The sequence below is a fragment of the Vicugna pacos genome, chromosome 22 (assembly GCF_048564905.1).
Source record: "Vicugna pacos chromosome 22, VicPac4, whole genome shotgun sequence".
Lineage (NCBI taxonomy): Eukaryota > Metazoa > Chordata > Mammalia > Artiodactyla > Camelidae > Vicugna > Vicugna pacos.
The window spans coordinates 8178342-8195526 of NC_133008.1; the positions used below are offsets into that span (position 1 = coordinate 8178342).

The following is a 17185-nucleotide window of genomic DNA, read 5'->3' on the forward strand; positions in this document are numbered from 1 at the left end:
AGCCAGTGCAAAGAGCTGGAGTGGGGAAGGCAGCTCGACCTCTTTGAGGTGGTCGAGAGGGCCCCTCACTCCCCAGGTGCCTTCTCGACACTCCCACGTTCCCATGTTTCCTGGGTCACAGCAGCACAGGGACTGAGTCCTGCCTGCAGGCCGGGGCCCTCCTTCTGGGGTCCTCCCTGCTCTCCCTCCCCGCATGGGCTCCGAGACCAGTGTCCTCCTCAAGGCCTTCAATGCTTCCAATGGAGCCCAGTGCCAAGTCTACAGAGACATATTCAGATCCCAGTAGAAGCAGAGGACGGTGACCTAACACTGGACTCAGATCCAGAGACCGAGGAACAGCACAATGATACCAGCAGAGGCACAGCTCCCCAGAGGGGTCTGCCCCTCCCTCCCTTTCCTCCCTCCCTCCCCCGCTTCCTCCTTCCCTCCCTCCCTCCCTCTGGCTGTCTCTCTTTCACACTCACACCCCACACTCTGTGTAGTCAGGAAGAGAGGTTCTGACAACAGGAAGTTGGGGGGCACATCCTGAGGTCCCCAAGAACTTCCTGGCACTGACCCTGGTGACAGAGGCAGCGCAGTATTTTTTTTATGAGGGGCACGCAGAGTAGCCTGGCACACAAGGAACACACCTCATGGCAGAATAATAATTATTATTATAATAACAATATCTTACATCCAGGACAAACCCAGCTGCCCCAAGCCAACTGCAAAATCTGTATGTCCAGTAGAGTCTGTGGGCAGAGGAAGAGGCTGCCTGCCTGTACCCCAGGCCTTACTCACACCAGCTCCCCGGGGAGGGGCCGGCCCCTCCCGCTCCCTGCTGAGGCCTGGCACATGGTGGGGAGGCTGGCACTGCCAACGCCGCCCCTCCATGTTGGGCACACCTGCACCAGGGGCTAGGCCCACCTCCCCCTGGTGGCCTGGCAGCAAGGGATGGACGAGCAAGCCTGTAAGGGACCAAGTGGTGGCAGCTGAGGAGTGTCACTCCTCTGAGTCCCCTCCCCACCCCCTCCCAGCTCTTCCTGCGGGCCTGCCCGTGGCAGGAAGGGGCCAGGAACACTCATGGCACAGACAGGGCATGCAGAGCGGGCCCATGGCATGCTTGGCCCGCCAGGTGCCATGCAGCTGGCCTGGACGGGCGGGCAGGCCAGGTGCCATGCAGCTGGCCTGGACGGGCGGGCAGCTGTCAGAGGGCCGAGTGCACAGAGGAGTCCGAGGGGCCCCCCTTGGGCTGGGGCGCGGATTCAGTCTGTGACGGGGCCTCCTGGGAGTTGGGTCCTTGGGCAGGCAGCTGCAGAAATTCTGGAAGCACCAGGTCCTCTTTGCGCAGAAGGCCCCTCTGGTCGTGGGCTCCACTGCTCTGCACCCGGTTCAGCAGCTCCACCAGCCCTGGGGGTGGCCACAGAGTCAAGAGGCCAATGGGTGCGGACCCACCTATGCTAGCCCCCCATAGTCCCGTTCTCCTTACTGTGGCCACAGCCTCCCTGACCCCGCCACCAACAACCCCTCCTACCCCCTATCCAGCCTTTCTGGTGCCCCCAACCCCAATGGACCCTGTTCCAGCCCCAGTGACATCCAAGCCTCTGCCTCAGCTCAAGCTTCTCCGATGCCACCCACCCTCGCTGGTCCCCAACCCCTCTGGTCCCTAGTCCCCATCATCCCCAACGTACCTTCAATGTCACAAGTCTGCCGCTTCCCAGTGATACTACTAGGCGCCTGGGCCAGCGAGTTCAGGGGTAGTGAAGGGTGGTCGGCGGCCTTGTCCTGGATTCTAGGCTGGCCACCCTGCGAGAACATAGAGTCAGAGCCACAACGGGGAGGGGAGGCACAGCGGGCAGAAGAGGGCGCCCCGCCTCTGGCTCACCTGGCTGCGGCAAGGGGATGTGTCGCCAGCTTCGGGAATCTTCACACCTGCGGCAGAGAGCGCCACCGTTCCTGATGGCCTCCCCCTGAGCTCCCCTTCCCCTGGGGTCAGGGCAGACCTGGGGGACCAAGCCCCGGGGCCAACGTCCCCTACCTGGGAGAGTGTCCAAAACCAGTCTCTGGGCGGCCACCGAGCTCACTAGCTTCCCCAGATCCAGCGGCTGCTTCTCTCCTGGCTGCGGGGACAGGTCAGCAGGCCGTGGGACAGGCAGCCCCCCCACCCCGGCCGCCCCGCCCCGCCCCTGCCCCGCGGCCCCGCATCTCACCCGGTGCAGCGCCACCTGTTGTGGGCTCAGGCCGTGCTTCGCCAGGATGGGCTGCAGGGCCTCCTGCAGCTGCTTGGTGGGCTTGGCGGAGATCCGCACCACGCGCTCCAGCGCCGCCAGCTCGAGCCTGTACGGGACCCTAACGCTGCACAAGGGCGGAGCGCCGGCCCCTCCGCTCCCCAACCCACCTGGGACAGGCCCAAGAGGGGGTGGAGCCTGAACGGGGTAGGTGGGGGCGGCTTGGGGGCGGGGTCTTAGCCCAGGGGGCGGGGTTAGCAGAGCGGCAGGACAGGGAGGGAGAACAGCCCCCTGAACTGGGCCCCAAGCGAGTGCTGAGATCCCGGACCCAAGGCTGGGAGGACAGACACTCACTCGAAGGTGATTCTGTTCTCCAGCCGCACTTCCTGGTCCGCCAGCACGGTGCAGTCCTGATCCAGGACCAGGGCCTTCTGCAGACACCAGGCAGGGTCTCAGAATCCCTTCTCTCCTCCCCACTTCCCCCATCCCCAGGGTCTGAGGGAACCACCATCACTTCTTGCCATGGCTGCCGCTGAGACTCCCTAAGGGTCAGAGGGAAGGGGTAATGGACCGGTGAGCCATAGAGATGCGGATGGAGTAAAAGATCAGGTTGGATGGAAGCCTGGTATGGCCAAGGCCAGGAAGAAGGGTGGCAAGAATGCTGGACCGACATGGAAGAGGAACAGAGAGTTATGGGAAACATGGGGGTGAGGTGGGCATGAAATGGTAATGGGGCTGCTTGGGTAAGGGGCAGGCTTAAGTCCTGAATCATGGGGCCACCTCTTCCTGAGCCAGGTCAGGATCTGCCTCTTGAACAGCAGCTCCTTGTCCCTCAGGCATGTGAAACCCAACCAGGCTAGCTGGATGAATTTCCTGCCTCTTCACCCACCTTTGGTCAGCCACCCAGGGCTTGCCCCTTTTTTGACACTTGTCCACTTATTTCCATCCCCACCTATAAAGGACACTTCTTGTCTCCTCACCGCAAGAAGGGCTCTCTTCCCTCCTAGACAGCTGTGAGGCCAGAAGGATGTAAAGTATCTGGCACAGTGCCTGGCACACAGTAGGTGCACAAACATAGCTGTAGTGATTACCGCCCTTGAGGCCCTGCTGGGCGCAGCCGCCCAGGGCTGGGAGGCAGCCTCTCCCAGGCAATAGGCCTGGGCTGCTTCAGGGACAGGTGGAGTGTGGGCGGAAGTTAAAATTAGCAGACATGAAAACCCATCTGGGTTGCCGAGGCTGCCTGGGCAGCCCAAGAAAGTGGGCAGAGCTCCTCCCACTGCTGCCCTCACACTCCCACGCTCCAGACCCCTGTACATGCCCTGCACTTCTGACCCACCTCTGCCTGGGAGGTCCTTCCCCCACAGCTCTGCCAGGCGAACTCCTCCTCATCCCCATCAACTGCTGCCTCTTCCATGAAGCCCTCTGGGACCAACTAGAAATGCCCAGCTTGCCCTAGAAACTCTCTGGAAGTTCACCTCCTTCTCCCTGATCACATCCTGCCTGGCACACCTCTAGCCTTTGGACCTGGAGGAAAGACCTCAGCGAGGGTGGCTTTGCCCACCCACCTGGTAGGGACTTAGAACTGTCTACTGGGCAAATGAAGTCCTGAGGGGTCTCTCTGGGATGCAGTATGCTTCCTTTAGATTCCCCCTTACTGGATGGTTTAGTTTAAGAGGGTTTTCTCCTAGACTCCTCTTTAAAGCAATGCTAGTTTGTACTCAAAGGAAAGTTTCTCATAGGTTAGGTGCCGTTGGGCAGCCCTGGTGGCAGAGGAGGTAAGGGCTCCCCCAAATGGCCATTTCAGGGATGGGCAGTCTGAATCCTGGAAATGATGGGGGGAAACCCCAACTCTAACTGTGGTTTTCCCTGAGTCTACCTCCTAGAGACCATCACAGCAAGGATGATGGATGAAGCTGGAAAATAGGATGGGGATGGGGCCGGGATAGGATTTTAGTGGGATGAGAGTGGATATCTGAGTTTGAGTGAGGTGTTGGTGCTGGGTTGCTTCGGAGTTGGGTGGGGGCTGAAGTTAGGAAGGGGGTGAGAATAGGGGATGCGGTTGGAATTAGGAATGAAATTGGGGTTGGGTCATGGCTGAGCAGACTCAGGAATGGGATTGGGGTCAGGATTAGGATCAGGAAAAGAGTGAGAGTTGGGGACCAGGCCAGGTTCATACCTGTTCATTGCCCACCAGGTAGACCTTGATGTCAGGCAGAGAGAGGCCTCGTTTCTCACAGATGCCTGCCAGCATGCCGCGGATAGTGAGGCCAGGTCGGGCCAGGGCCAAGGAGGCTGTGCCATCAGGCAGGTATACGCAGCAGTACTTCCCTGGCCGGCTTTCGCTCTCACCTTCTGAGCTCCCAAGACTCTTCCGGTGGCTCTGATTCAGAGCAGGTGTTGGGGAAGGTGATGTGTACACAAGCAAGGATACACAGACAGGTAAGCTGACTGAGGCACACACACACGCATACACATGCCCAAGAGCACACCTGTAGGCAGGCAAGACATGTCCTCCTACAGGTATACATGTATGCTCACCCAAAGTATGGGCACCCAGAGACAGGTCCACCCACTGACTGCTACATATCTGGGCACCCACTCGTGCACACACATCGGCTGAAGAGGATGTGCACCCATGACATGCATGGCCTAGTGTGGTAAGGACAGGAGAAAGTAAGGAGGCTGAAGGTCTGGCCTTGTGGGTCAAGCTGGGAGATGAAGTGGGGCCAGCGGCTGGGAATGACAGCGGCCACACAAAGGGGCCTGAGTGGTGGCCCCAGCCCACACCTCGTCTCCCCCCAGCAGTTGGCTCACCTCAGATTTGCTGCTAGCAAAGGCAAGGAAGCCGAGGTCCAGACTGGCCGAGGAGTTGAGGGAGCCCTGGGACTCCCGGCGCAAGGAGTTTGCCGCGCTGCCTCCTAGTTCTAAGGGAGAGGGAGAATGAGAAGACAGGCCCCCTTCCTCCACGCCCCTGCTGAGAACTGTCTCCAGCAGGGCGCAAGTAGCTGGAGCCCTCCTGCGGGGGGTCTCACGCGGCTAGGGTTCCTGGAAGCTTCGCTACTGAAGGGGCTTCTCAAACTTCTGGGGTCTCGCGTGGGAACGGGACCACCGGGGGAACGTGGGGGTCACAGTCATCTGCATTTCGATTTTCATAGACTTACGGGCTGCAGGACCGGTGTTCTCAAACCTTGCCCAAACTCCCGCCCCCATTCATCTCTGCGACCGGCTCCTGTCCTCACCCCTGCGGAAGGACTTGCGGAGCGGGCGGCCCCCAGGGCCCTCAGCAGGCGGCAGCTGCCCCAACTCCTCCACGCCCAGCGGCAGCGACTTTCCGGGCTTCAGCTTCGGCTTCTGCAAGATACAGGGAAGGCACTGGCACTGGGCCGGGCCCCAGACCGCAGGCTGACCGTGGGCACAGCCCCGCGGATCTGCACCCGGCGGCCTGCCCCCCACAGCCCCTGGTCCGCACCTTCCTGGTGGCGTCAGGGCTGCCGAGGCGCGCGGAGCCGGGTTCCCGCAGTGGGCGACCCTCGGCCTCCGCCAGGAGGCACTCGCGGTACAGCGGGGATTTGACGAAGCGCGCATAGCTGTCGAACTTCATCAAGTTGAAGATCTGCGGAACCCGCGCCGAGGCGGTGAGCAAGAGAGGGCGCTCTGCCCGCCGCCCGAGTCCCAGGACCAGCTCTCGGGGCTGGGTTTGGCGGGGTCCCCAACCTAAGGAACAAGTCCCTAGCCCCTCCCACCCACCCCCTTGCTCCAGTCCCCGCCCTTATTCTTGGCCCCGCCCCTAACCCTCCCTTCACCGCCGCCTTTGGTCCATCACCCTCTGACCCGCACCCCTTCCCGTGAAGTTAGCAGGGTCTCATCATCCAGATTTGCTCTCTTCCTCCTCACCCTACCCACGCCGCCCCGGCCGCTCCGGCCCCGCCCCTGGATCTGGCCCCGCCTCTGCTCCATCGCTCTCCCTCCCGAGGCCACGCCCCTCACCCCAGGCCACGCCCCCTGGGGCCGCTCACCTGAAGCTGCTGTTCGCGGAACATGTCCGGTCGAGGCTCCGCCAGCACCTCCTCGCCGAGCCAGGCTTGCCGGTCGATATTTACTGGGCTCAGCGCCTGGCTGGACAGGAACTCCTGGTAGATGTTGCGGGCCTCCTGAGCTAACTAGGGTAGGAGGGGCAGGAGAAGGTCAGGGTAATGGCTCAGGCCCTGCTTCCACCTCTCTGCCTCAGCTCACCCTTCTCCTCACCTGCTGGGTGTTGCTGGCTGGGATCTGCTGGAAGCGCTCGCAGGCCTTCCAGAAAGTCACGTTCTCCGCACTGAACTCCTTCTTCAGGAACTCCTGGAGGTAGGGGAAAGGAGGGGGCAGTCAGAGACAGACACCCTGTCAGGGGATGTGGTCAAAGAGATTGATATAGAGGCAGGTCCCAGAGGCCAAGCCAGACAGATAGGGCCAGACAGACAGATGAGGTCAGATCCGGAGGCACAGAGAGGAAATAAGAGGCAGAGAGGAAACTTCCCAGCTGGGAAAAGAGCAGGAGAGTGCCAAAGAAAGGCTGGATGAGGCAGCTGACAGGAGTCAGCCTGAGGCTCCATCCATGCCCTCTCCCCTGCCCCCCACCCACCCCCCCCAATGGTGGCCACTGCCAGCCGCCCTCCCCATCCCACCCCAGGGCTTACAGTGAAGTAAGCCAGGCCCAGCGGGTCCTGCAGCAGCCGCTCGAAGGACAGGCCCCAACTGGCCACAGGCTGCTCCTCGGAGGGGAAGGGGCTGCTGGGGCCACTGGGGAGACTGTGGATGCTGAGGGAGCTGCCTCGGCCCTCGCCCTGGCCCTGGGGCCCCGCCGTGCTGCTCAGCTCTGCGAGGGGATGGACAAGTACAGGTGAGCCTTGTGGCCTTCCCCAGCCCCTGGTCCAACCCCATCTGCCGGTACTTTCCCTGTAAAGACAGCAAGTGGCAGGGGTATCCCCACCCTCTTTCCCTTTACACCCCCTCAGCCCCCACCCCCACCCACAGCCAGGCTTCCTTCACACCCTCTGTCACTTACCTCCATCCGAGACGGCCAGAACCTACAAGAAACCCAAGGTAGGAAGTCAGAGTAGAACTCAGGGTGGATTCTCAAGAGACAGTTCTAGGCTCAGTCCCCAGGACTGGAGCTGTGTTCTCTCCTGCCTGGAGGGCCATGCTGGACGTTCTCAGCCAGGTCACTGCTAGCTTAGGGTTTTGCTCAGGCTGCCCCTGGCTCCCTTCCATCATGTGCCAACCGATGTGTGCTGGGACTTATGCCAGGGACCCTGCAGTCACCGCCTGGTTGACCCCCAGCATCCACTGGCTGAGCCTGGGGGTAGAGCATGCTGGGTAGGAGCACCAGCTTTTGAACTTGTCTCTGCCACTTACTAGCTGTGTGACTCTGGGCAAGTTACTTGTCTCCATCTGTAAACAAGGGATGGGGATAATAATAGTAACTTACTTCCTGGGCCTGCTGTGAGGATCAAATCAGTTTAATCTATTTGCAGCATCTAGAACAGGGGCCAGCATGTGGTAATTGCTGTATCAGTGTTTGCTGTTGTCTTTGAGGAAAGGAGAATGTGCCTCTGTAGCTGAGGATCTCCTCATTGCAACTGTTTCCTCTTGGAAACACCCCACCTTGGGCAGGGCATAGGGTGCTGTATTTTAGCGGAGAGCAACTGTTCTCAAACTTTAGTGTGCATTAGAATGACAGGGGTGGAGGGCAGCACCTCCAGAGAGTCAGGTTCAGGGGGTCCAGGATGGAGCCTGAGACCCTCCATTTCTAACAAGCCCCCAGGCAATGCTGATGCTGTTGGTTACGGACCACACTGTCAATCCGATCCTCCCTGCTCCCCCACCCCAGCCCTGCCAGCCCCACGCACAGCTCCGACTTCTCTGGGAATCCCAACCATTAGTGAAACGGAAAAACCCTCCTTTCAAAATGACTCTTGCAGTGGTTTCCCTTGGGCTTCCTACCCTCCTAGCAGCTCCTCCAGCTTCCTCACCATCTCCTACACACACGAGGCAGCCTCCACCCCTCCCTGACTCTGTCCTGGGCCCTTTCTCCCTCCCACATCTCCCCAGCTTCAAACACACATAGCTGACTTCCTGCTGACATCTCCACCCCAATGTCCCACAAGCCCTTCCAGTTCAGCCAGTCCCACATGGAAGCCACCTCTGCCACCACCAAAGCAAGGCACTGAACCAGCTTCCCTGCCATCGGTTTTCTTCCCATCGCCTGGGCTCCCAACACCAGGGCTTGACTCAGCCCCAATTCCTCCCTCCCTCTCACCTCCTACATTTTCACGAGGCCCTTCCACCACCTGTTCCTTCATCCCATCCCCACTGGAATCAGGTCTGCAACTCTCCTCCCCAGAAAGCCTCTCCCTCCCTCTCTGTTCCCCAGTCCCACCTGGGAGCAGCTGGATCACACATCTGTGGGCCAGAGCTGGCCTGCCAATAGGTGAGACATTATTAATATCAGAATGGGTTTTTTTTTTAAACTTTCAAGGGGTTTCCCACATTTAAAAGTCAGGAGTTTTACATGAAACCTCAGCTTTCGGCCACAGCTACCCTAAGCTTCTTCCCAGTGGGGCAACCTTGGCTGGCACCGAGCAGCAACTGCTTCCCCTAGAAGGGACTCATGCTCTCCTCAGAGGTCTCTGGGGCCAATTTGATGCATTTTTGTTATATATGGAAAGCAGGTCAAAATTGTGCTGTGCGACTTTGGACAGGATACTTCACCTCTCTGTGCTTCACTTTCTCCTTCTATACAGATGGGGAAAATAATGGTCCTGACTTTACAGGGTTGCTGTGATTAAATAAGTCAGATACATGTAGAGAGAGAACTCAGAGCACTAGCTGGCCTGTGATAAATAATCAAGGACCATTCCCATTATTATTGCTGTTGTTGCATTAGCATTGGTGTCTGACCCTACTCCAGCTTTCAGCTTTGCCGAGCCCTGCCATAGAGGGAAGAGCACAGGTATCAGGCCTATCAGACCCAGATTCAAATCCTAGCCCTGCCCTTTTCTGGTTTTACAAACTTGGGCCCCTCCCAGAGCCTCTCCAAGCTGGAGCGTGGGGATAAGACCTTGCTGTGGAGCAGGGAAAGCTTGTGCAGAGGGTGGCTGGGCGTGGAATCGTCAGCCCAGCCCTTGCCCTCCTGCCTCTGCACTCGCCCATCTGATTCCTTCATCCAAGACATCTCCCGAGGCTGCAGAACAAAGTCCTAACTCCTGGGGTGTGTGATGGGGACAAGTTGAAGCTCAAGGTCCTTTCCAGCTGCTCTTTGCCTTCCTGGCATCTCCCCTCTTGCCCCCACCTGCCTGCCCCACGTTCTTCTTCCCCACGCTGCTCTGGGGCTGTTCCCAGCCTCAGAAGTCACCACCCACTGCCCTCTGCCCAGGTCTCTGGGAACCATCCTGACTTACCCCCCCTGCCCTCCTGCCCTCTCCTGCTGCTAGGTGGCTACCTGGCCCTCCCTCCTCCCACACCCACCGGCCTCTCTCTAGTCCCCCTTTATCTTTGGGACTCAGCCTCTCTCTTGCTCAGAGCTCTCCATGGCCCCCCACTTCCCCCAGGGGGACGAGGGAGGTGCGCACGGGCAGGCCCAGACCCCAGAGAGGGCAGAGGACCCTGGGCTGGCTTTTACTCCTCTTTGGTTTTATTGTTTCCATCATGTTGAATGCATTGTGTCTTTAGGTGGGACCGGCTCCCAGGCCCTCTGCGGGCCCCACTCCCGGCTCTGGGAGGCAGAGCAGTTGCTGGGTTACAGCGGCTCTGCCTGGGCCTGACTAATGAACCCCTTCAAGCCTCCCCTGTTGCCCTCCCCCTCACCTCCATCCTACCCTCCAGCAAGCTTCCATTTCCCCCCACCCCTTCACACTCTTGCTTCCTGCTTTGCTGAGCCTGGGATCTGCTCCTGTTCCCTGCACCCTGCCACTCTCCAATCCCTGCCCACTGACATCAGTCATCCCCAGACACCAGCCGCCCCGAATCCCCCTGCCCACCACACTTCTGCCCACCCATGTCTGGGCCTCTATCCTGCCAGCATGGCAGCTCCTGGAGGGCAGGCCTGTACTGGGGGAGGGAACCAGCCCAAACTCCCTTGTTACCCTGCACCTCTTTGCCCAGGTGCTCCCAAGCAGCCTTGAGGGCCGGGCAGCCCTCCTCTGCCCTGGCAGGAGGCACTGGCACTCCTTTCGCCAGGGATGCTCTGCCTCTGAACGCCCATCTCTGTGGCCCGCCATTCTTCCCAGGCCCCTCTTGTCTCACTAGCTGTTAACCTATAGAGCTGGGGCTAAGACAGGATGGAGATCCAGAGGCGGGACGGAGAAGGGATGGGGCCCAGTTCCAGATCCATGATTCCAGGGCAAGTAACTTCCCTTCTCTGGGCCTCAGTGTCCCCCTGGGTAGCATGGGGCTCAGCACTCCCAACCTCCTGGGGCTGCTGGGAAGGATGAGCGAGGCCCCAGTTGTGAAGGCGGAGAGTGGGCTCCGATCTGCCAGGCTCGCGAGTCTGGGGAAGTAATGCTGAGTGGCGCTGGCCTTGCCCCATCTCAGCCTGGCCTGCCCGAGGAGAAGTGGTGAGTGGATGGGAGAAAAGGGGAAGAAAGGATGAGGAAGGGTGTGGTGCTAGTGGCACCCCCGACCCATCGTCCTGCCTCAGCTTGCCAGACTTTTTTCTTTGAAAATGGGTCCTGGGGGTACTGCAGGTATTTGAGAATACTAAGGTGAGGGAGGCCCGACATTTCCTGAGCTCCGATTGTGTGACAGGTGCTCTCTGACAGTGACAGCACGCATCCGTGTTCTCCCAACATCCTCACATCCTCATCCTGTGTGGCAGGTATTGTTACTTCCGTTTTATAGATAGGGAAGCCTCGGCCCGGAGAAATCACACAGCTGAGATGTGGCTGAGCTGAAATTAGGGCTGAAGTGTGCCTGACTCGAGCCTGAGGTCTCCCTTCCACTGAGCTGCCTCCCTGGGGAAACAGGAGACGTACCAGGGAGTGGGGAGGCCCAGGGCCTCAGCCCTTGGGGCAGAGATGGGTAAGGTGGGTCAGGGGTGGAGGGCCCAGGGGCCCCTGGATGAACTCTGCCCTCTGGAGGGGTCAGACCTCGAGGAAGGGCTGATTTACTGAGCATCTTCTGGGCTGAGCCCTCTATACCATCATCTCATTTCCTCCTAGACTGGGGAGACTGAGGCCCTGAGTTCTCTCTAAGTAAACCCACAGAGAGCCCTGGCTGCCCGGCCCTTCAGCCTGAGTCAGCTCTGTGTAACTGACTCCCAACTCCAAGCTGGACTCCAGGTACAGTGGGCTCTGCCTTGCAGGCGTCCCCAGGTAGGAAGACTAGCTGGACCTCAGGAGAGCGATGGTAACCGCCCCTTTCTAGGGTTTAGGATCGCCAGCCCTTGGGCCGTGTCCCTGTACACACACTGTTTCCCCATATGCAGGCCTCTCCCCATGCCATTCCCTCCTCCAGCTGGTACATCCTTTCAGGACATCTCCCGTGCCAACAATGCTCGAAGTGAGTGGAGAGGTTTGTCCTCCCTCCCAGATCCTCCTCAAGCTTTCTCTGTCCCTGAGCTGCGGCTCTTACCCAAACCGGAGTTTTATGCCGGTATTCGCACCCGTGCATTTTGTGCCTTGCCAGACTGGGAGCTAGAGTGATGGGCCTGGGTCTTGATGCCTCGGAGGGGGCCAGCACTGAGCAGGTTCTAAGGAGGGGTTGTTGAATGACTGAGTGAGCAAACAAATGAAGTAAGTGGCTGTTGGGACTGTGCGAAGGCATCTCTGGAGGGGGCTGGAGCCATCTCTAAGTGACAGGTTTCATCGCAACTGTCTGACAAGCTGAGTGGCAGAAAGACGAGGCTGACAAATGAAGCTGCCTCAGCAGGGAACGAAGGTGGTGGCGGGTGGGGGTGGCGGCAGGGGGAGGTGGAGGAGGACAGAGCCAGGCAGTTCTGGGAGGTGGAGAAGCCCTGGCACAGAGTCAGGTTCAAATGCGGGTCCCTCTCCTTACCAGCTGCCCTCGGCATGTCATGACTCCTTTGAGCCTCCCTCGGGAGGTAACTCATGGAAGGAAGCCTACACCTGGCCCACATCTGTGCACATCCCCCTCTGTCCTTCCCCCTCCCCATTCAGCTGAGTGTGGCCTCAGAAAGCTGCACAATGGCCAGCCAGTGGCCAATCTGTGACCCTTGGAATTCCAAGGGCTGGCAGAGTTCCGAACGGGCCCAGGCAGGTTGCTGAGAGGAATCAGAGTGTCGGTGGCCTTGCAGGGACTCGGGGCAGAGACCGGGCCCCCTCCCTGCTCTGAATGAGTTTTGAGCAGAGAAGCCACAGGTTGACATGGGAAGGGCAGGGGCTGGGTCTGTCCCCTCAGCTGTCCTGCAGTTCTGGGCACTGCTGAGAAGCATCAACCCAGCTGCCCGCTTGGGGTGGACGTGAGAGTGGGCGTGCTCCTCCTCGGCCTGGATGCCCAGGGAGGGGTGAGCCAAGTGTCACGCCTCCAGGGCAGGAATGGGAGGCCCATGGGTGTTTGCACTTTCAGAGTTAGGTTGATGGCAGAGATAGTGAGGCGGGGGACTGGGCCTGCTGGGAGGGGTTTGCCTGTCTCCCACCCAGCTGGCCTGGGGCTGGGCACTAAAAAGAAGCTGGAGGAAGAGGTGTGGGGACAGGCCTTGGGGCTTGGGAGGAGGAGTGGGGTTGGGGGTGGCTCAACTTCTGGGTGAAGCAGAGGATGCTTTAAGAGGGGCTGAGAATGAAGGCGAGGTATTGGGCTGACATTCATGGAGCCCCCACAATGGGTCAGGGGCCTCATATTCATCATTCCACTTAATCATCACAATAAGCCTTTGAAATATATTCCAATCTCCTCATTTTATAGATGAAGAAACTGAGGGTCAGAGAGGACCCTCTTATAAGGGACAACAGAGCTGAGGTTGGAACCCAGGTCTCTCTAGACCCATTGGCTTGGTCCTAAAGCATTAGGCTGGGGCTGGGTCGGAGACTAGAACACTGTCCAGCCTTCCTGGGGTCTTTAGGAGGGGCTGGTGTCCTAGGGAGAGAAAAAAAGCCTGGCGCAGCTGCTCTCATCTGCTGGATGAATAAAGACCCTGGACTGTCCAAGGGCAGCTCTAACCCGGACACCAAGAAGCCAGAGAGCAGGTTTAGGGGGTGGGGCAGCCGCTGCTAGGGGCACCCTAGTGCCCAGCTCCCCCAACTCTTCCTAGTAGCCCGGGAATAGAACAGGCAGAAGCTGTACCAACCTGGTCTGTCCCTGCTGACCCATCCCACGCTGCCTAAGGACAGCGAGTTCTGCCAGGAAGCCTCAGGGTGGGAGTGCAGGTCCAAGAGGAGGGCGGTGACCCAGTAAGGGCTGCCCCTTACCTGGCCTTGGGCATCAGGTCATTGGGTGAAGAGGGGAGGGCCGAACTCTGGCCCCCCTAGGAGTTTCCAGGGGGGCAAAGGGCGTGCCAGATGTCCCTGCTACCCTAGGATGCTGGCACCCCCAGACGGTGCCAAAGTAGCAGGTAGGAGACGAGTGGGGCCTGGGCCAGAAGCCTGTGCCTGCTCTCCAATGGTCTCACCCTCAGAGTGGCCCCAGGTCCCCAGCAGAGCCATCTGGAAGGTCCTGGGGTAAGGGCACCAGTTCCCACCACCTGCTGCTGTCTGTCCCCAGCTTCTCCCGCCCACTGGCAGCATGCAGGCTCTTGCCCAGCCCTGCCGGGTGTGCCTCTTGGGCTCCACCCTGGGTGTGCCCACCCCCTCCCCACGGGCCTGGCCTGGAGCCCGCACTCACCATGCGTCCGTTGGGGACGCCCAGGTGCTTGGGCTTCCCTGGCATGCCGCTGCTGTTCACGGGTCCCCGCCGCGGGGGGTGCCCACCATGGGGACTGTGGGCAGCGCCGCCGGCCAGAGCTTGCAGGGCGACAGGCAGGCGGCGGAGAGAGCCCAGCTCCGCTCCTGCGGGCCCTCACATCCTGAAACACCAGCTCACTACCTCTTTTCTCTGCCACAGGAAGTGTCTCTATAGAAACCGAACCACAGAAAGAAGCAAGGTCTAAGAGCGAATGCTTCTTCCTACACACACACACGCACACACACGTTCACACTCACACACTCATGCTGCCAACACACCCTTGGCAGTGTCCCACGCAGGCACCAACACATGGCAGAGGCCTCTGTGTGCCCAGCGAGGAGTCCAGCCTCGTCTGGTCCAGCCCAGGGGGTTCCAAGTTCACGTCTGGGCACACAGAAGTGCACGTTCACACACCTAGGCACCTTCGTATGCCCTGCAGGGGCTCCTGTGGACGTAGGAACGTGTCCACTGGGACCTGAGTGTCCACTCATGTACATTACTGAGCCCACACCTGCTGGGTGCTGGGCGTGTGCACACTCAGCACCCCTCCCCCGGCAGTTGTGCACGGGCAGAGCACTACTTCTGTCCCGAGACACCTCCAGACTGTCCTTCCTAGGCCTGTGCCTGGGTGTGCAGACAAGTGGATACACTGCACGCATGGTCACGCACACACAGACCTTTCAGGTGCACAGGTCAGAAACACACAGGTTCTCCCTCATCAGGAGAGAACCTCATCACTGTCCCTTGGACCGGTACATGTGACAGGCACACCTGCACACAGGCACGTATGAATTCAGACATCCCAGTGACGTGTGCAACCAGGGATGCACACGCTCACCCACTGGGCAGGGAACAGATCAGGTGCCTCTGTGTCCAAAAGCAGCTGTGCGTTCATAGTCACTCATGTAAAAGTCCCACCTTGGTGTAGTGCTGTTGACTGAAAAGGGGCACTCTGCCTTCTCAGCCATGGTCCAGTCCCAGATGGACTCAGGCCCTTTAGCCAGAGTCCTCGGTTGGCCTCTTTCTTACATGAGCGTGCACCTGCTATAGGACTTGCATCTTACCCAAATATGGGGTTACTTACAACCCTCAAGTCACCCATCACTCCACTCTGGGACCCTCTTTCTACAAGGATAAGATGACACCCCATCTTTCATATTCTACCCTCTATTTCACTGCCCCCTTCTAGGGTCATGACCTGAAACTTTAGGAGGCAGAAACCGAGTGACTCTTCACCTCAAATTCACATCCTCTTCCTCCTGAGCACACAGCTAAACTTTGATTTCCCATCCTCCCTTGCAGTCAGGTGTGGCCATGTGCCAACTAGTTCCCAGCCACTGAATGTGAGTGGAGTGATGTGTGCCGAGGCTTTTAAGCCGTGTATGTCTCCCCTTTAGCTGGCTGCTTGGAGAAGATGAAGTCCTAAGGGATGGTAGAGGCACAAGAAGGAAGAAGCCTGGGTCTCTGCATTAGCAAAAGGAGGCAAGCCACTCATCAACCAGGAACACCAGTTTTGGACTTCTAAGAAAGAGAGAAATCAACTTCTTGGAGCCATTAGACACCTTAGGGTCTATTTGTTATAGCTACTAGCATTGCCCTAGTTAATATACCTCTTCACCCAGTCCTAACTCACCTCTATCCAGACACCTTGCTCTAGGCCACCCAGAGAGAGGGATTTGGTCAGACTTGGGGTGTATATTGGGGGCTGCTTTGGGGCCTGGCACATTGTTAAGAGGGCCTTAATAAGATGTCTGACAGTGTCAGTATGCCTGTGACAGGTTGATACGGTGTGTGATGTGACTGGAGACTGCCTGCCTGTCTACTGTGCTGTGGATCCAGGCCTAGCTTCATAGGGTCTTTCCCACACATGACCTCATTTGATCCTCATAACCTCTTTGTTAGTGGTGCTCATTACTCCCATTTTACAGATCAGGAAACTGGACTCTGAGAGAAGTGAGTCACCCAAGTTTAGACAAGTTGCCTTGAATGTTTGTGCTTGGGATATCAGGAGCTGAGCCTGGGCCACCGCTGGTCCCGTCTCTAACAGTGCATCTTCCTCTCTGCAAAAACCCAATCAGGGGATCTGCCTAGGAACTCCTCCTAAGCGCATCCTCTCCTGCTGCAGAAGCAGCAGCAGCTGTCGGCCAGCCTCAGCAATGGGTTCTTAAGAGAGACAAAAGCAGCAACCAATCATGGAACGGCACGTTCGGCTTGTGGGCCAACATGGAGCAGAGGGAGGATTTGAGTCGGTGAGAAAGGCTTTCTTCTGCCTCTCCCTACCACTCCACCATGGATGCTAGTTTCAGCTCTGACCACATCTTTACCCCAGGGACTCCAGCCAACCCTGGGACTTCCTATCTCTCAGCCCTTGTTTAATTTTCTTCACTCCATAGGACACTTCTCAACTTCTCTTTCTGTGGCTTCTCACAGGGAATTAATTAGTTACTGATATCTAGTTTTCTGTGGGACTTAAAAAATATATTTATTATTTTATTTTTATTTATTTATTGGGGGGGGAGGGAGTAATTAGGTTTATTTCTTTATTTTTGATGGAAGTACTGAGGATTGAACCCAGGACCTCATGCATACCAAGCACACACTCTATCACCGAGTTATACCCTCCCCCACCATGGGACTTCTGATGACCCTTCCCTGTGGAGACCTCCCTGGCTCAGGCACCACTCTCTCTTATCTGGTCACAGTGACCTCTTATTGGCTCCTTATCTTATCTGGAGCCAGAGAAACCCATATTGGTCACCCCCATGCTTAAAACCATCCCATTGCCTTCTGGGAAAAGGCCACGTACTTTAGCTGGGAATTGAAGGCCCTTAGAGTTCTGGCCTCAGCCAAACTCTCCCTACCACTCCTCAGCCATTCCAAACTGCTTGCATTCTTTATGCTTTCAAGGATCCCTCCTGGCCTTTGCATTTCCTGTTTTCTTTGCTGAGAGTGCCTTTCCTCTTTTTGACAAACTACTGCTGATTCTTCATGACCCTATTCCAAGTTCTAGAACAAATATTCATTCTTTCACCAATTATTTATTAATCACCTTCTATGTGCCAAGCACTGTTCTAGATGCTGGGGATTCAGTAGTGACTATAGCT

At 58.1% G+C, this 17185-nt stretch overlaps 1 protein-coding gene across 2 annotated transcripts; it reads right to left on the reverse strand.

Annotated features, from left to right (window-relative positions):
• Window positions 1–630: 630 nt before the first annotated feature.
• Window positions 631–14417, reverse strand: RGS14 (regulator of G protein signaling 14). Of its 2 annotated transcripts, none has more exons than XM_015234948.3 (15): window positions 14022–14417; window positions 7252–7273; window positions 6884–7062; window positions 6453–6545; window positions 6224–6367; window positions 5677–5820; window positions 5447–5558; window positions 5022–5131; window positions 4384–4587; window positions 2562–2638; window positions 2190–2316; window positions 2018–2099; window positions 1865–1911; window positions 1671–1785; window positions 631–1389 (listed from the first exon to the last, which is right to left on the reverse strand). In XM_015234948.3, exons 1-15 carry the CDS (start codon window positions 14064–14066, stop codon window positions 1187–1189), a joined length of 1704 nt encoding a protein of 567 aa, XP_015090434.1. In that variant the 5' UTR covers window positions 14067–14417; the 3' UTR covers window positions 631–1186. The 2 variants fall into 2 exon arrangements, with proteins under 2 accessions (XP_015090434.1, XP_072803270.1); XM_072947169.1 differs by lacking the exon at window positions 14022–14417 and adding an exon at window positions 12240–12802.
• Window positions 14418–17185: the final 2768 nt, after the last annotated feature.

Bases quoted from the DNA above. Each gene is read 5' to 3' on its own strand.
- RGS14 (XM_015234948.3), bottom strand. From the start codon at position 14,066: ATGCCAGGGAAGCCCAAGCACCTGGGCGTCCCCAACGGACGCATG. The intron at 7,274-14,021 runs GTGAGTGCGGGC...GGTTTCTTGTAG, and splicing joins GCGTCCCCAACGGACGCATG to GTTCTGGCCGTCTCGGATGG. The intron at 6,546-6,883 runs GTAAGCCCTGGG...CCCTACCTCCAG, and splicing joins TGGGCCTGGCTTACTTCACT to GAGTTCCTGAAGAAGGAGTT.